The sequence below is a fragment of the Oncorhynchus kisutch genome, unplaced genomic scaffold, assembly GCF_002021735.2.
Source record: "Oncorhynchus kisutch isolate 150728-3 unplaced genomic scaffold, Okis_V2 scaffold748, whole genome shotgun sequence".
NCBI lineage: Eukaryota > Metazoa > Chordata > Actinopteri > Salmoniformes > Salmonidae > Oncorhynchus > Oncorhynchus kisutch.
The window spans coordinates 67,700-88,666 of record NW_022262693.1 but is presented as its reverse complement, the minus strand read 5'-3'; the positions used below and the strand labels follow the sequence as shown (position 1 = coordinate 88,666).

The 20,967-nt window shown below is 41.2% G+C and overlaps 3 protein-coding genes and 1 long non-coding RNA gene across 4 annotated transcripts in view; 3 read left to right on the top strand and 1 right to left on the bottom strand.

The window, feature by feature from the left end:
• The window catches only part of LOC116361836 (protein ANKUB1-like), a 28,009-nt gene extending 13,830 nt beyond the window's left edge, over positions 1 to 14,179 (bottom strand). Inside the window, exons 1-3 of the mRNA XM_031816131.1 lie at positions 13,745 to 14,179; positions 11,235 to 11,445; positions 10,862 to 11,091 (exon numbers count right to left, since the gene is read on the bottom strand). Coding sequence (XP_031671991.1) covers positions 10,862 to 11,091; positions 11,235 to 11,445; positions 13,745 to 13,756 — 453 coding nt within the window. The 5' untranslated portion in view covers positions 13,757 to 14,179. The remainder of the gene's footprint in view (positions 1 to 10,861; positions 11,092 to 11,234; positions 11,446 to 13,744) is intronic.
• Positions 2,154 to 3,791, top strand: LOC116361837 (uncharacterized). The gene is made up of 4 exons (XR_004207654.1): positions 2,154 to 2,218; positions 2,488 to 2,563; positions 2,793 to 3,177; positions 3,309 to 3,791. It is a non-coding gene; the product is annotated as an uncharacterized LOC116361837 (long non-coding RNA).
• LOC116361835 (uncharacterized) lies at positions 6,568 to 9,398 on the top strand. The gene is made up of 3 exons (XM_031816130.1): positions 6,568 to 8,503; positions 8,672 to 8,759; positions 9,100 to 9,398. The coding sequence occupies exons 1-3, from the start codon at positions 7,310 to 7,312 to the stop codon at positions 9,318 to 9,320; spliced, it is 1,503 nt and encodes a 500-aa protein (XP_031671990.1). The 5' UTR covers positions 6,568 to 7,309; the 3' UTR covers positions 9,321 to 9,398.
• Positions 14,180 to 17,708: 3,529 nt separating the features above from the next.
• Positions 17,709 to 18,737, top strand: LOC116361830 (uncharacterized). The gene is made up of 3 exons (XM_031816120.1): positions 17,709 to 17,819; positions 18,049 to 18,085; positions 18,217 to 18,737. The coding sequence occupies exons 1-3, from the start codon at positions 17,740 to 17,742 to the stop codon at positions 18,706 to 18,708; spliced, it is 609 nt and encodes a 202-aa protein (XP_031671980.1). The 5' UTR covers positions 17,709 to 17,739; the 3' UTR covers positions 18,709 to 18,737.
• Positions 18,738 to 20,967: the final 2,230 nt, after the last annotated feature.

The window sequence follows — 20,967 nt, the reverse complement described above, 5'->3', positions numbered from 1 at the left end:
ATCAATTGGTGTTGGACCACAGGAAGATTAGCTAACGTTATAGCGTTAGCTAATGGGGACTCTAGTAAAGATTCACAAGACTGTTCACAGATTCACATTGATCACAGAATCTGATTGATAATCTTAATTCGAAGTTTGAGTTTTTTACTGGACAACCAACACTTGACAGATGGGCTAATCCATAGAAAGAAAATGTGATCTTGGATCTTGAACTCCCCTAGCTACATTTCGACTTAATGTTCAATATTACTAGTGGCACTCTGTCCTTACGAACAGTAAATCATTGGGTCTGACTCTTTTGATTTAATGCAATTTCATCATCGATAGTGAAACAACCACCACATAATCGTGAACTCCCCCCTACAAAACATGAATTGATTTGTGGTTTATCCTCTTAGCTATTTGGTATTAGGTGTGATCCTGACTTGGAATGGCCACGAAGTTACACATTGTTTTAGGAAACATGAATTTATTTGTGGTTTATCCTCTTTAGCTATTTGTTATTAGGTGTGATCCTGACTTGGAATGGCCACGAAGTTACACGTTGTTTATGGTCCAGTTAGTTTGGAAGTTGTGGTAAATGGGGGAGTGTGAGCGCGTGTCATGAGATGCTGCAGGTGTTGATATGGGGATGGATAGGCTACCACTGCCTTTAATTACTACGCTCTGCCTGCACCTACCTCAACTGGTACTCTGCTGCCTCGCTGTGGTGAGAGCACTAACACACTGAACATGATGGACAAGGATGCTCCATATAGCCATCCATCACTGTCCAGGCTGATGGATGTAGTAATACAGAATGACAAGATATGGTTTGATATCTCTTCTGAAACTGGGGTGGGGTTATTGAGTTCAGGGTTGTGTAATGGTTGCTTCCATGTCAGTCCTCAAAGATGAAATTGCATAGAATCGAATGAATCACATCCAATGATTTCCCGTTTTGGACATTGTTTTGAAAATGATTCTCCATAGCTGCCATACCTTTGATGTCATAAACTGTTACAGAATTCCCCTTCCTTATTATAAACTCTGATTAAAACTATGGAGTTCATTGGCCTACAACATATGTGTGTGTATTTGCCCTTAAAATGATATTGCTAGATGGAAGAAAATAATAAGATAGGCCTAAACTGTAATAAGATGTACTTGAAAGATACTATAAATAGCAGGAGACATACCTGGGTTCTAGACTGGTATTTAGGGCAAGCATTTTAGGATTATACATATGGTTAGTGTCAACTTCTACTTAATGTTAAAGCTCAGGCATGTTGCTACATGTTTACTCATTGACTTCAAGTAGAGCATTGTTTATGAATCTGAATAAAAGCCTAATAAAAGTGTATCGCCCCCAGCTTGGGCAGCACTGCTACACTGATTTTTTGGGCTAAAGGTGTTTGTGACACGTGCATGCGTTCCAATGATGTCATAATTGTCTGTAGGTTCTATGTTGCCTATCAACTTGGCTGTCCTTCAGAAAGTAGATAATACTTGTATTTTCAAACGATTAATAAAAATACTAGCAACAAAACAAACTAAATAGATTTAATCCATTAATATGATATTGCCAGATGGAAGAAAATAACAAGGTAGGCCTAAACTGTAATAAGATATATCTTATAGACTGCTTCAGTGCATTTGGAAAGTATTCAGACCCCTTTACTTTTTACACATTTCATTTTTTACGTTACAGCCTTATTCTAAAATGGATTACATACAACATTTTCCTCATCAATCTACACACAATATCCTATAATGACAAAGCAAAAACAGTTTAGACATTTTTGCAATTTAAAACGGAAAAAACCAGAAATACCTTATTTACATAAGTATTCAAAACCTTTGCTATGAGACTCGAAATTGAGCACCGGTGCATCCTGTTTCCCTTGATCATCCTTGAGGTATTTCTACAACATGATTGGAGTCCACCTGTGGTAAATTCAATTGATTGGACATCTATTGGAAAGGCACATACCTACAGTCCCACAGTTGACAGTGCAAAAATCTATTTTAATTCCAGGTTATAAGGCAACAAAATAGGGAAAATGCCAAGGGGGGTGAATACTTTCGCAAGCCACTGTAAATGGTTCAGTTCACATAAACAGTCATTATTTTCAGTTTGAGAGATCATCCCGGGCTTTGCCCCGTCTGGTGTAGCTGAGATGTCCCTGGAGGACATAGAACAACAAGACTATGATGTTTCTGACACTGAGAGAGTCAGGTAAGGCCACTTACACTCTGTCCAGTTAGATATTTGTGTGGAGATTAAGAGAGAGAGACTAATAAGAGAGAACTTGTTATGGGGCAGGTCAGGCGTCATTCATGGAGTCATTTGTAGGGTCAAGTCCCCAGCCAATCTATTTGAACCGCTCATTATTTGTGGCCATGTATTAACTACTAAGTGAGTCTTTGACATGAAGACAGTGGTTAGATTCTGCCATGGGGACCTGCTCTGATGTTGTTTCCATTCTCTCCTGGTTATGACCATAGAGCCTTGTCCCAGTCTCTAGACCTGCCTGTCTGTGTGATGGATGACCACCTGACCTCTGAAGCTGTCAATGAGATGGTAAGTTGACCATGTCATTTCATATTACAACATTAATCCAATAAAATGTTATAGTGATGCTATCATTGGCAATGTTGACGTACCACAACCATCTCTGTTGTGTTGCAGTTGTTTAATTGGCCCAACGTTGCCAATGCTCCTCCACTCTTTAACAGTTAATAATAATTTCAGTATGATATTTGTTGTATATTAAGTTGTATTATTTGCAATATAATTACATTTCTACCAGGAGCAGAGCAATTCTACCAGGAGTAGAGCAACCTCAGTGATGGAAACCACAGAAGAGGGGAAGCTCAACAATGTGGAACATCTGACACTTATGGACTTCCTTCAAAACCTAACTGAGAAGTATGTTCTGTTTTCTTTGGTACTATCACACCTTCAAGGAAATAAGATCAAATTAGAAACTGATCAATCGGGAAAAAAAAATTCATTGCTAGAAAAGTTGTCACATTGCAATTTTGCCAAAACAACTGACACAAAGCAAGTATAACTTCACGATCAGGCAAATAATTAAATAAAAACAATTCTGCCACGCATCCTGATATGACAACATTTATAACAATATTGTTTTCAGGCAATGGAGGGGGATTCGTGAGGGCATGTTTGACCCGGTAAGATCATGTTACTGAAAATTTAATCAGATTACCATGAAAACTCTGCCTAATGTTTAACCTTGTTCATAAGCTTTTGAAAGACGCACTATGCAACATTTTAAAACACTTCTTCTGTTTCTGGAATACAGCTGACAAAACAACAGCTTGCCGGCTTGTGTCTGAGGATTGTCCAGTTTTTATCGGACAAGCTGATGCAGATCATCATCCCAGGTCTTTACGAACTACTGGGCATCCAAGATGCTGCCTCCTCTCCATTGTCACAGAGATCTCTCACAGCGTCACTCACCAGTCTGTTAGACGATAAGACTAACACCAAGTCCCGCGTGAGATTTACTGAGGCTGGTGTACCTAAGAGGCCAGGCAGTCGAAAGTCTTACAATAGCTTTCGCATCCCGACTCCCTACCCTTCCTCCAACTGTATGGAGCAGGAAGAGGAAGAAGAGCAGGAATCACAACTTAAGTTCAAGGAGATTTACCTGACTAAGGGCAGTGGAAGCTACCTGCCCAAGGGGGCCATGAGGTATGTTCTTAAAGGGAAATTTAACAACTTCATATTCATCTCCAGCATCACCATATGTGAAAATTACACATTTCCATGCTTTGTAGTAAACTGTTTCCAATAGTGCTGAGAAATTAGTGCTTTTTGAGGTTGGTTTGGTTTCGATTCAAATATTTAAAAAATAATCACGGTTTTGGATTTCAATACTTTTTTTAGACATTGAATGCACTATGGATTATGTGTGTTGAATGCTGTAACAACACATAATAAAACAATGAATAAAAGTCCCATGATGGTAGTGACTGTCCATTACTGTTTATGACTTATCAACCATCATTTACTTTCTCATATAAAATATTTTTTGATGACTTTATTATTTCATTCCAAGTCATCAACTCATCTCTATAGAGCTGCTGCTTATCCTGTCTGACAAAATCACAATTTTAGTAGTTCTTCTAAGTAAATAAGACCTACTTTTATGACCGCTGAACACCGACTGTCAATCACTTACAGAAGAAGAAAAAAATTAACTATATGGAATTCAAATAATTGAGCCGACGTCGGTCAATTAGTTGTTTAAAAACTAATTGACCGACGTGTAACAAAAATGTTGGTTAAATGCTCAGCTCTAGATTGTAATGACATCATCAGTGTGCATCGTGTGATTTTAACCAATTATGAGTAGGCATTTCCTACTAATTGGTTGATGATGTCATAGAAAACACTTATCTTCCTCTTTCTTTTTTACTACAAAACATAGAAATGCCCGTTTTTCACATATGCTGATGTTGGGGTGGTGCTGGAGATGGTGAATATGAAGTTGAAACATTTAGAAATTTCCCTTTAACATTTCTTCAAACTGCCTTGTATTTATAATTGTCCTTGAAGTTATTAGAAGTTACAGTATTTGAAGCTTATAGCAATTTGGATTTTTGTAGAGGATAGATATTGCCAGGATAGATAGATATCTACAGGCCAGTTTCAATACAAATGACTTATACAAAAAAAACATTTTATTGGGCTTTAGAAATTAAGCAGTTAGGCTGACATCACACTAAGGTTTTTTCTCAGAGAAACAGCAGTGTTTTCCTCATTGTTTTCAATGGTACAGATGTATTTGACACACTGAATGTGCATCACAGCCTTACATATTATTTGTTTGACTGTGATGATTTCTGTTTTCAAGGACTCTAACCTCTCTGTCTGATGTGCAGAAGAAAACAACCAACTCTGAGACGCTACAAGTCCTCTTAGGTGTCTCAGAGGACACCCTCGTCACCTGTGTGCAGGACAGCCTGCAAGGTTCTCTCTCCAAACTTGCATGCATGTCCAATTCTCCATCTGGAAGTGCAGGCTCTCCAAAGATGACCCCTGCTGTAATGGCTTGAGTGATTAAAGATGTCAAGTCGGCCTTATCAGTGGTCGTTAAGAGTGCCTCCGCTAGCCAAACCTCTCAAGTGACACCGGTAAAGGGAGACTCACAGACCAAGGTGACTGAGAGCATGGTGAGAGAGCTGGCTGCAAAACTTGAAAAAGTTGACCAAGAGAGCAAGAGTCTAACAGGGCAAGTCATGACCACAATCTCTGACACAATGGTAGCTTTTGTTGAAGAGAACGAACAGAATTTGCTGGAAGATCTGAAGGACAAGATCACATTTTTGGCATCGCATGTTGGCTTCATTGAGGATCTTGATGCCCTGATAAGGAAATACGAGAGCAGCTACAATATTGGAGAATCTGGTTCCTCCTGCACGCTCACATCTAAGAGCATCCAAAAACTCTCCAGCCGGGAGTTTCAAACATCAGCAATACAAGCAGTGAGTGGAGTTCTTGCCAAAAAAGTCAGTAGTTTGAGCTTTCCTAGTTCAGTCATTCAGTCTGAGTTAACAGGTGCTGTATCAGGTCAAACATTGTCTGGCATTTTAAAGACAGAGTCAATTCGCCCTGTGGGCTCAGCAGCGTCAGTAGTTGTTAAGACTTTCATGTCAGATATGAAGTCCTTGGCTGAATCTGAAGAGAGTCCCCAACAGAAGAGTGCCTGGTCTGCTGCTGTTCACATTTACCACAGCATCCAAAACAGCTTGAAAGATTATTTTGGCAAGCTTCAGAGATTTGCCCTAAAGAGCATGGTCACATCTGATGACAACATCACAAATGCTGAGTTTAAGGAGACAGTTCCACTTCCTTGCTTAGACATGAAATATAGGCCCAGTAAGAGTGAGCCTCAGTTGCCAGAGTCCACTGGTGAAGTTACTTTACAAAGAGGCCTAAGTGAGTGCTCAAAACTTCTTTGGGCACAAACTGAGTCAGAAGAAAGCAAGCTCCTTCTGACAACTTGCACCAAAGAAGTTATCTCAGAGCTTCTGGTCTTGTACAAGACTGAGATGTCAAAGGAGGACCCCCTGTACACTGTTGGAGAAAAAGGATCAGACTTCTCTATTGAGAGACAACAATTTGTAGAGGGCGTTCTGGCTCAGCTTGGGGATATCTCCCATTCCAGGGCCTCATCACCAATAGTATATGAGTTCCCCTGTCAAATTGAGGACAGCAGAAGTAAGGCCACGGCTTCTTTGACCAGTCTGTTAGATTGCATGAAAAAACTCTCAAGTGAGGAATTCAAGAGTGACACCACTCAAGCAGTGAGTGAGTTCCTAGTTAAAAAGTCCACCAGTAGCTTAACTAGTGCACAGCCTGCTTATTCTGTAGCATCTAGGTCTTGTTCCGTTCAAAACCAGAGAACCTTGTCAAAGGATATTTGTGCGGATTCTGCTGCCTTTGGCATCATTGACACATTTGTGGAAGACCTGCAGAGCTTGGCGCAACCTGCAGAAGTAGAGGAGAGAGAACCTGACCTCCAGGAAAATGCACAAAAGCTACAGAGCAGGATCTGGTCTGCTACCACTAGTTTATATAAAAATATTAAGAAGACATTAAAGGGCTTCACCATTCACCGGCGGAGGTCAGACGTGCAGAGAAGAATGTCTAGCCATACACCCACAGAGGACTCTGGACATCTTGTGACTGAGGAGTACCTTGGTTTGGCAAGCCAGAACTTGACGCAAGCTAGTAAGAGTGTGCCTCACTTGCCCAGTTTGAACCAGGAAGTGACTCTACACATGGGTGTCAGCGAGAGTTCAAAACTTCTCTGGACTGAAACAGACGAGGGTCTAATGAACAATAGTACCAAACAGGTCATTTCAACAATCTTGACCTCATGCGAGGATCAGACAATAAATGCACCTTGCTTCTCCACAGTAGGAAAGAAAATATCTGATATGTCCCTTGAGGTCACCATGTTGGTAGGTGGTGTTCTGTCTCAGCTGAAGGACATCTCCTTGTCAAGGTCCCCAACACCATGTGAAGACATGTTTGAACGTCTCCAAGGTTCTACTGAGCGAACCTCTCCAGTAAGTCTAGATTGCAGCACGGCTGCCTCCAAAGGCATTGCATCTTCCCACAGTCTTTCAACAAAGAGCCTCCAAAAACTCTAGTCATGAGTTCCAAACCAAAGCTGAGAAAGGAGTGAGTGAGGTCCTCTCTAGATCATTTAACATTGTGGAGGAAGGCACAACAGATAAGTACCTCCAGTCTGTATCTACATCCACCACATCTACTGATATTATACAAACCATGGTGAAAGACCAGCAGGAGCTCACCCAGACCACCCAATCATCTGACATGGTATCTGGAACCTCCCTGCTCACCACTGGACAGGTTTTTGAGAAAAGGATCTGGTCTGTTGCTCGTAACATCTACTACAGTCTAGAAAGTAAGATTACGGAGTTTCTCAGAAAAGATCTTCAAAGATCAGACACAACACTTGGTTCAATCCAAATCTTTACATATCAAAGCAGTCCTGCATCACAAAGAGCAAGTCTCGGCCATCTTGAGGTCAACCAGAGCAGTGTTACACCTGGAGGAAACGTTGCCTGTGTGGACATTCCGCACAAATTACTACCTAAAACCTCTGAGCTCTCAGGATCCATGCTGGAGGATATTGACACGATCCGTTGTAGGAGTGCTGACAGCCAAAATACAAGAAATACCTCTTCTTCACGCTCCTCCATCTCTCTAACACCTACTTCAAAATTAAGGCAGTCGAAATGGCACTTTGCCTTACCCGGGACTCCCATCCCCACTGAGTTTCCTGCTCAGATTGACTTTCCCATTGTTAGAAACACAATCATTGAGGACTTCTTTCACACAGAGGACTTACTTCCTGTAACCTTTGTGGACAAAGTCAGGCAAGCTGCTGGGGTGGTAGTGGACATTATGGTGGAAAGTGTTGAGAACACACAGGAAGATGGACAGGGTGCTTCTCATCTTGACGACCTCCGATCTGCTGTTAGGAAATTGAGAAAAATAATTTCCACTTGGACCATCCACATTTTCAGTCATGAATTGGTGGATAAAGTGATAGCCCTTCAGGACAGCCACAGCACTCCACAGGTCTTAACATTGGAAGCAGCCAAAAGTGCTTCAGACTCCATTCTTTCAAGGCTGAAATGGGGAAAGGAACAATGTGCCATATCCAAGGAGCTCTCCTCTCAGCTTCTCCAGATATTTGCTGAAGAGACAGTGAAGGGCTTCCTGAGACAGTGGTCAGATGAGTATGAAAACATAAACTTTGATGTTTCAGTCCAGAACGATCCAAAGACTACTACTTGCATGGTCATTCTTCAAATGATCACCAAAGCCACTGCTAAATGTTATTTTGAGTCCACTACCAGTGTGGCCACCAGTGACATTGTAGAAGGCGTGTTTGATTTGGAAAGGGATACCATCAGCAGTACTGGAGAGCAGGTCCTCACCTTTAACACAAAGGTGTAGTACACATACATCTTTCATGAATAACACTGCTGTTGACCTTTTATGAGAAATATGATTCTTTGTGTCATGGCATTGCACTGCTTCTTTGCAATTGATATCCTGTACTTTAAGATATCGACAAAAATTTCAGTTTGTTTTAATGTGCCTTTTCCCACCAACCAGGGTTCCAAGAAAGTTAGTAAGAACCTCTGTCCTCAAGAGTCTCTGGAGTACCAGCCTCAGAACATTTCCCCTACTGTGTACTTTACAGGTAAGCCCTGCTGCTGTTTAGGCTGCTGCTCAGTCAAGACTGAGACATTATCCCTTTACCATTCCACTAATTCATTTGGAAAGACATTGTACTCCTCTGAGTTGTTACCTATGACATACTGTACTGTGGGCTGGGTGGTAGCCTAGTGGGTTAAGAGGTTGGGCCAGTAACCGATAGGTTGCTGGTTCAGAATCCCTGAGTTCACGAGGCAAAATCTGTCAATGTGCTCTTGAGCTAGGCACTTCATCCTAATTGCTCCTGTAAGTCTCTCTGGATAACAGTGTCTGATAAATTAGTTAAAATGTAAATTGATGGCATGCTGGATGGTCTTTCGTTGCAGAGACGATGACAACATCTCATGGCTCCTTTTCTCCAGAGGGAATTTATGATATCGCATCGTCCTTCCCACTTGAAGAGAAGAGTCACAAACCCTCCCTTTTCACCAGATTGTCTAGATCATCACGAAAGGCTTTCTCAGCCCATTCAAATCTTCAAGGAAAACCAAATTATTTAAATAAATTCCTCATTATAAACAACGAGAGCATTCATTTGTTCAGATGAGAATCTAATCGTATTGGTCACATACGCAGAAAACAACTGTGAGATCCTTTATTACGAGCACATTCCCAACAATGCAGAGTTAAAAAAGTAAGAAAATATTTTCTAAATAGTAACACAATAACAATAACAAGGCTATATACAAGGAGTACCAGTACCGAGTCAATGTGCATGGGTGCGAGGTAGTTGAGGTAATACAGTATGTCCATGTAGGTAAGGGTAAAAGTGACTAGGCAATCAGGATAGATAATAAACACAGTAGCAGCAGCTAGTGTGAAAGTCGGTCAGTGTCACAGTGAATGTGTGGGTAGAGTGTAGTGAGTGTGCATCGAGCCAATTCAAGAGAGTCAGTGGAAAACAATTCGAAAAATACATCAGTAACAAAGGGGGTCAATGCAAATAGTGCAGGTGGCCATTTAATTAACATTCAGCAGTCTGATGACTTGGGGGTAGAAGCTGTTCAGCAGTCTAATGACTTGGGGGTAGAAGCTGTTCAGCAGTCTAATGACTTGGGGGTAGAAGCTGTTCAGCAGTCTAATGACTTGGGGGTAGAAGCTATTCAGCAGTCTAATGACTTGGGGCTGTTCAGCAGTCGTATGGCTTGGGGGTAGAAGCTGTTCAGCAGTCTAATGACCAGGATCCTGGTGTCTACCCAATGTGCTGAGCACTCCTCCTGGCCAGAGTCCGCGCTACATTCAGCTGCTACAACCATGGTCTCTTTGTGAAGGCACTGTTAGAGAGTCAATCAACCAGAACAAGGTTAGGAGACCAAATCTGTGTCCTAGCATTGTGAAATACTGTATATGTAATGGCCTCAATACATTAATGAAGCGCCCTTACATCCTATCCTCTCCCCATACGGAAACAACTTGTTAGGGTGAACCAATAAGACACTATATACCTTCTAAGCATGATAGTTGGCTGATGATTTGTTTCAGGACTTGTTAGGGTAAACCAATAACAGCTTCTAACCCCAAGTCATAAGACTGCTGAACAATTAATCAAATGGCCACCGGACAAGTTCAACTGTTTTATTATTTGTTACTTTAGTTTATTGGGTAAATATTCTCTTAACTCTTCTTGAACTGCACTGTTTGTTAAGGGCTTGTAAGTAAAGTATTTCACGGAAAGATCTACACTTGTTGTATTCAGCGCATGTGACAAATAAAGTTTGAGTTGATTTGATTTGACTATGTACCTTCTAAGCATGATGGTTGGCTCATGATTTGTTTGTACTGAAATCTATTCAGGGAGGATAAGGGTATATCATAGGCAGTGATGTAGTGGTAAAACCATTGACTGGTAAATGCTGATTGCCGTTCAGGATTAAAGAAGTAACGCTCCCTCTACTTTCAATGCATCTTCCACAAAAGGTGGTTAAATGCTTGAACAAAATAAAATAAAAAGTGTGTAAACAGCTTTTACATGTGTTCCCACCACCACTGATTATAGGAGGCTTCTTCTGACAGTATTCACACCTTCCATAAGAAATCTCCAGAGAAATATTCATATTCACCGTAGCTGTCATTTAAACTTGGACTAACCTGGCCAAGGCCAAACAGTATATGGCGTTTTCTCTGGGTGTGCGGTCGCAGTGGAGAGAAAAGGCCTCCAGTGAGGTGGTGAGGATCTGGGCGGAGTTTGGTGAGGCAAACACAGGTCTGAGATTGGTGTCTCTGGAAATGGTGTCGTTGGACGGTCAGTCTGTGTCCCAGGAAGCAGCCTCTGAGGAACTCCGCCCACCCATCCCAGGTGTCCAACCGTAGAGTAGCCCCTGGGAGACAGAGACACATGCAGGTTGTCCTCCTGGTTGCCATGAACCAAGAATGTGTTCCATACAGTCCATTTGTCTCTGTGTTACATCCATAAGGTGTTGAGCCAGAGGACCATTGATCTACTGCACAAGGAAGGCCATACCCAGGTCAATGGCGTAGTCGTGCAGCCGGTTGCAGTCGTAGAGTTGCAGGCCGGTGGGAGAGCTCAGTCTGAAGGAGCTGACGGGAAGCCCACACTGCTGGGACACCAGGGTCATGAGCCTGGCCACAGACGTACTCAGGAGAAACACAGTGCCCGAGACTGAGAGGGTCTCCCCCGTCACGGCACTGAACACACGCACCACCGGCTCCCGCTGAAGTATAAGACCATGGACATACAGTAAATTCACTTGTTTTACATAAATACCTATGTTGTGTTTATACACCGAGTAAACAAAACATTATGAACACCTGTTCTTTCCATGACAAAGACTGACCAGGTGAATCCAGGTGAACGCTATGATTCCTGAATGATGTCACTTGTTAAATCCACTTCAGTGTAGATGAAGGGGAGCGGACAGGTTAAAGAAGGATTTTTAAGCCTTGAGACAATTGAGGCATAGATTGTGTATGTGTGTCATTCAGAGGGTGAATGGGCAAGACAAAATATTTAAGTGCCTTTGAACGGGGTAGTAGGTGCCAGGTGCACCGGTTTGTGTCAAGAACTGCAATGCTGCTGGGGTTTTTCACACTCAACAGTTTCCTGTGTGTATCATGAATGGTCCACCACCCAAAGAACATCCAGCCAACTTGGCACAACTGTTGGAAGCATTGGAGTCAACATGGGCCAGCATCCCTGGGGAACGCTTTCAAACACCTTGTAGAGTCCATGCCCCAACGAAATGAGGCTGTTCTGATGGCAGAAGGCAACTCAATATTAGGAAGGTGTTTCTAATGTTTGGTACACTCAGTATATATAAGTTAGGAGTCATATAATTACAGGGGTAAGATGAAGTGGCTCCATTGCACTGGTCTTAGGTCTGGTTTGTGTTTTTACTGCTAATGGTAAATGTTAGGATTTGGTGAGAGTAAACTGATCCTAGATCTGTGCCCAAGGGCAATTTCTATCCAGAGACAAATCAAAGGTCCATGCTATTTAAACTTATAATCTACCACCATCTCGTGGCTCAAATTTGTAACAACATTTTCTAATTCATGTGCTGTACTGAGTTTTGTTCTATCACATTGAACACTAATCTGGGTGCAGATTAAATTGAACACTAATCTGGGTGAAAATTAAATTGAAGACTAATCTGGGTGCAGATTAAATTGTTAACAGAAATATTATGAATATGTATTTCAATGAACCCAAAGGGCCTCTTCTTCTCCTACTATACGGCCTGCTGTGCTCTACTGTACTCTGCTGTACTCTACTCTGCTGTACTCTACTCTGCTGTACTCTACTCTGCTGTACTCTACTCTGCTGTACTCTACTCTGCTGTACTATACACCACTGGGTATACAGACTCTTCAGATACTGTTAGCGAACACCAGACTCGAGGCGATTACATGGGGAAAAGGTTTATGACTGTAAGGGTGTTTGGTACAAAGGCAACACTACATCGGGCCACATTTCAGCTCTATCCCAGGTCAACCATACAATACTATAGATTTCCACTCTAGTCAACCAGCAAGAAGGAGAGACAGACAGAAGGTCTGGCTTTGACTATGTCAATGAAGGGATGTGTAAGTAAGGAACACAAATAAACATTATTCTGATGGTTAAATTTGTACTTAGATACATAACCACTCTCCTCTGTTAGCAAATCTTCCACAGAACCTTGTGGAACAGAGTGAGTTCTGTCCCTGTCTGGCTCTGGACATGTACCCAGGGACCTCTGTACAACAACACTTCACACTCACGAAGCAGTGTCCTTACTAACCAATCACTCTACCTTAACCATGGTCTCAGTATAAAGCAGTGTCCTTACTAACCAATCACTCTACCATAACCATGGTCTTGGTTGAGCAAGGGCAATATTACTTTATGTCTCAAGCAGGGTGACCTCAACATACTATATATCACCATACTATATACCACCACACTATACAGTGGGGCAAAAAAGTATTTAGTCAGCCACCAATTGTGCAAGTTCTCCCACTTAAAAAGATGAGAGAGGCTTGTAATTTTCATCATAGGTACACTTCAACTATGACAGACAAAATGAGAAACTAAATCCAGAAAAATCACATTGTAGGATTTTTAATGAATTTATTTGCAAATTATGGTGGAAAATAAGTATTTGGTCACCTACAAACAAGCAAGATTTCTGGCTCTCACAGACCTGTAACTTCTTCTTTAAGAGTCTCCTCTGTCGTCCACTCGTTACCTGTATTAATGGCATCTGTTTGAATGAACTAAATCACCTAATCATACTATATCACCATACTATATATTACCACACTCTATATCACCATAATATATATAATCATACTATATAACCATACTATTTAACCATACAATATATCACCACACTATATATATCACCATGCTATATATTACCACTCTATATCACCATAATATATATAACCATACTATATATCACCACACTATATCTGAAACACTTTATGTTAATGATAGTATGAAGCTGTTTCAAGCAATAGCCAGCTCACTTTGATATGCATTTTCAAGCACGGGTAGAAACAGCTAGGTGTTCGGCTGGTACCTTCAGCAGGCAGCAGATGGCACTGCTAGGGGTGATGCCAACGTCTGTCAGGACCCAGGTGTCCCGAAGGATGGCACCAGCATAGCTCAGCTCCCGGAAGTGCCTCACCTACTTGTCGTCTGACAGTTGCACGTGGAAGTAATCCTGCCAGAGGAAGAAGATTGGAAACACAAGTAGCCGTAATTGAGTGTCCCATACAATCAGACTGAGGGGGCTCAACACTGATGGAGCCGTAATGGAGGGTGTTCCACCCAGACAGATGTCAATGTTTACCATACAATAATTGTAAACGTGTCCAATTGTGTACAATTAAGAAATAAGGCCCAAGGAGGTGTGGTATATGGCCAATATACCACAGCCAAGGGCTGTTCTTAGGCACAACGCAACGCGGAGGTATATTGGCCATATACCACAAACCCCCAAGGTGACTTCTTTTTTTTCAATTTAGTGGTATCCAATTGGTAGTTACAATCTTGTCCCATTGCTACAACTCCCCTATGGACTTGGGTGCACACATATAGAAGATGCAAACATGGAGAACATTTTTAGTAGCCTAGGGTCCGGGAAAGTGTTGGCCTTTTTAAAACCGCATTTCGTGCAATTCTACATAATTTTACATGACTGGAGACTTTGGCATTATCTTTTTTTAATCCGCAGAAATTATCGAAATGGCAGGCTACTTTGACACTGACAAACTTAGTGTCTGAGATCAATAAAAACGACCTTGTCTTGAATCCATCAATAGCCTATAGGCCTAGGTTTGTGGAGAAACATATAGTAGGCTACAATATGAGGAGGAAATTAGTCCTAAAAATGCTTTCCAGTTTCACTGACTCGCCCAATGATGCGCAGTTCACTCGCTGGAGATTATCGATGCGCTCCTGTCAAAAGCCTATCTCTCCCTCTCCCTGTTTTGTAAAACAATGTTTGGGAGTTGATCAAATATTTTGGTAGTCTACAGCATAGTCTTATCTTTTCAGCAAGAGTCATTGCTTTTCAACCTGTGTTTTCCCTCGATTGTATTTGAAATATTGCAAAAGGCCTGTTTTGTCTGCGTGCTGTTTTTTCACTGACAGATTTGCCTCGCGTTCCCGACTGTAGGCTATTCTTTGTTATTGGGTTACAATCCGCAGCTAGGCTATTTTAAAAAAGGGACCATTGGTCCTCTGTAGCTAAATTAGAGGGTTTCTCATGACGTATTAGGCTATTCTGAATGATTCAATTTATTTCTGAACAGTAATTCCGTAACTTTAGAAAATTCCTCCAGAACCCTTCATGCAGCTATGATTCTATAAGGAAACAAATGATGAAGTGCAACTCTGGAGAGATGAGTGGGTAGGATAATTGACGAAGAGGCAACTCAAATGAACTTTGATCGCTTTTATTACAATTGTTACATAGAAAAAAGTGAAAATTATTTTTCATGGCACGGGATTCGGCCAAATAGGTTCCGGAACAAAACAGTCCAGAACGGAACGGTGCCGGATCCTGTTCTGGCATGATCCTGCTCAAATTAAGCACTGATTTGAAGTACCTAGGCCTCTACCTGCTGAGTATAAAGATTATTAAACTAGATTCAGTGGGCTTGTCATTCACAGTACTGATGAAAAATCAAGTATAGTTGATCTAAATGTGGGTATACGAGGCCATCTAGTGGTCACCGGATTTTATTATTTTTAATTCATGCAAGCTATCTTTGCACTAGCATGCGATTCCATGTATTTGACGCAGGTATTTATTTTTCAACATGTATTGTCTGGAACAAAATATAATTGTATGAGCTATGCCTCTGTGTCCCGGCGTTGTTGTACCCCTCTACTATCTGGCTTGGTGGGGCGATCTCGTTCTGCATGCCTGCTTCACTGAGATACAATGTGTCGTCATGCATTTGTGCATGCAAGCTGTTAACGGTCATACCCGTCTTGCTAGCTAATTTAGCTAGCTCATCAACCAGTATTTTATTCGCTTTTTCTGCACGACAGCACTTATTAAAGCCTTGAAACTCATGGGGACCTCACTGTTGCCACGGGTCATCGAGCTAGCCCTTATTTGGCAGCAGGGTTGCATCGGTTTCCACTGGATGTGACAGCTTGTTAGGCTGGCTAGCTAGGTAGCTAATTCGCTGACGCGAACTGTTTATCACGTAGCAGCCTATGCTGACTAGCATCGCTAGCAACTAGCTAACATGGATAAAGGCTAGTCGTGGGTCCACAAAATCAAACAAATGGTACTGAACTGATAACAAAATCATGTTTCGAAATTGTAGACGCTTTTTTTTTTTTTTTTTGTTGCTTAATGACATTGCGAATATCATAATTTTTGACTACCGGTATGTATTTAATCCGGTTTCGGCATGAGAAAAGTATTAATCGCAAATTCCAGCACTAACGGATACCGGGAAATAAATAAGTATTAATCGCAAATTCCAGCACTAACGGATACCGGGAAATAGAAATAAGAGACCCGGTCACGAATGCGGAGCCACGCCCTAAAATAACATGTGACCACAAGGCGTTTGTGACACATTCATGCGTTCCAATTTTGTCATAATTGCCTGTAGGTTCTAAATTGCTTATGAGCTTGGCTGCCCTTCAGAAAGTAGCTGATTCTTGTACTCTACAGCTGTATTTTCCTACAGTTAATAATAATACTAGCAACAAAACAGATTTCATTCCTTAAAATGATATTGCCAGATGGAAGAAAATAATAAGGTAGGCCTAAACTGTAATAAGATATACCTTAAAGACTGCTTGTGTTTAATCCTGAATCCAGTTGCCCCTCTTGTACTGGGATAAAACAATAGGCAAGCCATGAACCTTATGGAGGAGTGCATGTGTTTTGCAGACACACCTCGGTAGTGGAGATAATGGGGTATATGCAGACACCTGGGTTCTAGACTGGCTGAGGTAAACATTTTAGGAAAGCCTGGGTTTTTAAATCCCGGTGAAAGCAGATATGTCAAAGTTTGTCAATGTCATGTTGCCCTTCCATTTAGATTAAACTAGCGAAAAGATCATTTTGCTTCTCTTAATCCACATTTTCTACCAAAAAAACATGTTCATGCTTTAGGGCTGGTGGCTCCATATATATTGGTAAAATATAAAGTGTGTGTGTGTGTGTGTGTAGGGGGGGGGGGGGGGGTAGTGGATATATTGGGGTATAGGCCTAACTGTTGTTTTGAGGGTGAAATTTCAACCACAGGATGATGTCATCATTGTAAACTAAATTCAGCATAGCCAAACCTTGTATAAAATAGGTTGAATTTGTACCTTTGAAACCATGTCAGATTTTCAACATTATATACACTTTCAGAAAAAAACAATAGGCAGCACCTCAGCCCGGGATCGAACCCCATTCAGGGTTTTAACTACACCCAGCCCTGCTTAGCTTTAATATGTCACTGACTACTACCAATATGCTATTGTGAGAATTATTATTGAGAGATCTCTTACTAACAGTGTTAATATCGAAGTCATTCTAAGGGGTAGGTCTGACAAAGCAAATGAGTGAGTGAGTCTTTGACATGAAGACAGTGGTTAGATTCTGCCATTGGGACTGCTCTGATGTTGTTTCCATTCTCTCCTGGTTATGACCATAGAGCCTTGTCCCAGTCTCTAGACCTGCCTGTCTGTGTGATGGATGACCACCTGACCTCTGAAGCTGTCAATGAGATGGTAAGTTGACCTTGTCATTTCATAGTACAACATTAATCCAATAAAATGTTATAGTGATGCTATCATTGGCAATGTTGACGTACCACAACCATCTCTGTTGTGTTGCAGTTGTTTAATTGGCCCAACGTTGCCAATGCTCCTCCACTCTTTAACAGTTAATAATAATTTCAGTATGATATTTGTTGTATATTAAGTTGTATTATTTGCAATATAATTACATTTCTACCAGGAGCAGAGCAAGTCTACCAGGAGTAGAGCAACCTCAGTGATGGAAACTACAGAAGAGGGGAAGCTCAACAATGTGGAACATCTGACACTTATGGACTTCCTTCAAAACCTAACTGAGAAGTATGTTCTGTTTTCTTTGGTACTATCACACCTTCAAGGAAATAAGATCAAATTAGAAACTGATCAATCGGGAAAAAAAAATTCATTGCTAGAAAAGTTGTCACATTGCAATTTTGCCAAAACAACTGACACAAAGCAAGTATAACTTCACGATCAGGCAAATAATTAAATAAAAACAATTCTGCCACGCATCCTGATATGACAACATTTATAACAATATTGTTTTCAGGCAATGGAGGGGGATTCGTGAGGGCATGTTTGACCCGGTAAGATCATGTTACTGACAATTTAATTAGATTACCATGAAAACTCTGCCTAATGTTTAACCTTGTTCATAAGCTTTTGAAAGACGCACTATGCAACATTTTAAAACACTTCTTCTGTTTCTGGAATACAGCTGACAAAACAACAGCTTGCCGGCTTGTGTCTGAGGATTGTCCAGTTTTTATCGGACAAGCTGATGCAGATCATCATCCCAGGTCTTTACGAACTACTGGGCATCCAAGATGCTGCCTCCTCTCCATTGTCACAGAGATCTCTCACAGCGTCACTCACCAGTCTGTTAGACGATAAGACTAACACCAAGACCCGCGTGAGATTTACTGAGGCTGGTGTACCTAAGAGGCCAGGCAGTCGAAAGTCTTACAATAGCTTTCGCATCCCGACTCCCTACCCTTCCTCCAACTGTATGGAGCAGGAAGAGGAAGAAGAGCAGGAATCACAACTTAAGTTCAAGGAGATTTACCTGACTAAGGGCAGTGGAAGCTACCTGCCCAATGGGGCCATGAGGTATGTTCTTAAAGGGAAATTTAACAACTTCATATTCATCTCCAGCATCACCATATGTGAAAATTACACATTTCCATGCTTTGTAGTAAACAAAATATAGAGGGACGTAACTGTTTCCAATAGTGCTGAGAAATTAGGGATTTTTGAGGTTGGTTTGTTTTCGATTTAAATATTTAAAAAAGAATCACGGTTTTGGATTTCAATACTTTTTTTAGACATTGAATGCACTATGGATTATGTGTGTTGAATGCTGTAACAACACATAATAAAACAATGAATAAAAGTCCCATGATGGTAGTGACTGTCCATTACTGTTTATGACTTATCAACCATCATTTACTTTCTCATATAAAATATTTTTTGATGACTTTATTATTTCATTCCAAGTCATCAACTCATCTCTATAGAGCTGCTGCTTATCCTGCCTGACAAAATCACTATTTTAGTAGTTCTTCTAAGTAAATAAGACCTACTTTTATGACCACTGAACACCAACTGTCAATCACTTAGATCATGTATTTCCAGGTAGAGAATCCTCGCAACAAAACTGCTTTTTATCTCTCTCATGCATTCTCTCGTCTCTCCGTCTCAGTCAATGAGGTTTCCGTATCTGCTCCACACAGAGTGGACAAGTAAGTGGGCGTGCAATGGATTATGGGAATTAATTGCCATATTTTCTGTGCTAAACTATGTAGAATATTGGCCTGTTGGAAACTACAACTCCCTACTACATTGCATAGTTCGTGGTTGATCTGATTTATCTCTACAGAAACTGAGCATCGAGCTCACAGAAGAAGAAAAAAATTTACTATATGGAATTCAAATAATTGAGCCGACGTCGGTCAATTAGTTGTTTAAAAAACGAAAAATAACAAAAATGTTGGTTAAATGCTCAGCTCTAGATTCTAATGACATCATCAGTGTGCATCGTGTGATTTTAACCAATTATGAGTAGGCATTGCCTACTAATTGGTTGATGATGTCATAGAAAACACTTATCTTCCTCTTTCTTTTTTACGACAAAACATAAAAATGCCTGTTTTTCACATATGCTGATGTTGGGGTGGTGCTGGAGATGATGAATATGAAGTTGAAACATTTAGAAATTTCCCTTTAACATTTCTTCAAACTGCCTTGTATTTATGATTGTCCTTGAAGTTATTAGAAGTTACAGTATTTGAAGTTTATAGCAATTTGGATTTTTGTAGAGGATAGATATTGCCAGGATAGATAGATATCTACAGGCCAGTTTCAATACAAATGACTTATACAAAAAAACATTTTATTGGGCTTTAGAAATTAAGCAGTTAGGCTGACATCACACTAAGGTTTTTTCTCAGAGAAACAGCAGTGTTTTCCTCATTGTTTTCAATGGTACAGATGTATTTGACACACTGAATGTGCATCACAGCCTTACATATTATTTGTTTGACTGTGATGATTTCTGTTTTCAAGGACTCTAACCTCTCTGTCTGATGTGCAGAAGAAGACAACCAACTCTGACTCGCTACAAGTCCTCTTAGGTGTCTCAGAGGACACCCTCGTCACCTGTGTGCAGGACAGCCTGCAAGGTTCTCTCTCCAAACTTGCATGCATGTCCAATTCTCTATCTGGAAGTGCAGGCTCTCCGAAGATGACCCCTGCTGTAATGGCAGAAGTGATTAAAGATGTCAAGTCGGCCGTATCAGTGGTCGTTAAGAGTGCCTCCGCTAGCCAAACCTCTCAATTGACACCGGTAAGGGGAGACTCACAGACCAAGGTGACTGAGAGCATGGTGAGAGAGCTGGCTGCTAAACTTGAAAAAGTTGACCAAGAGAGCAAGAGTCTAACAGGGCAAGTCATGCCCACCATCTCTGACACAATGGTGGCTTTTGTTGACGAGAACAAACAGAATTTGCTGGAAGATCTGAAGGACAAGATCACGTTTTTGGCATCCCATGTTGGCTTCATTGAGGATCTTGATGCCCTGATAAGGAAATACGAGAGCAGCTACAATATTGGTGAATCTGGTTCCTCCTGCACGCTCACATCTAAGAGCATCCAAAAACTCTCCAGCCGGGAGTTTCAAACATCAGCAATACAAGCAGTGAGTGGAGTTCTTGCCAAAAAAGTCAGTAGTTTGAGCTTTCCTAGTTCAGTCATTCAGTCTGAGTTAACAGGTGCTGTATCAGGTCAACCATTGTCTGGCATTGTAAAGACAGAGTCAATTCACCCAGTGGGCTCAGCAGCGTCAGTAGTTGTTAAGACTTTCGTGTCAGATATGAAGTCCTTGGCTGAATCTGAAGAGAGTCTCCAACAGAAGAGTGCCTGGTCTGCTGCTGTTCACATTTACCACAGCATCCAAAACAGCTTGAAAGAT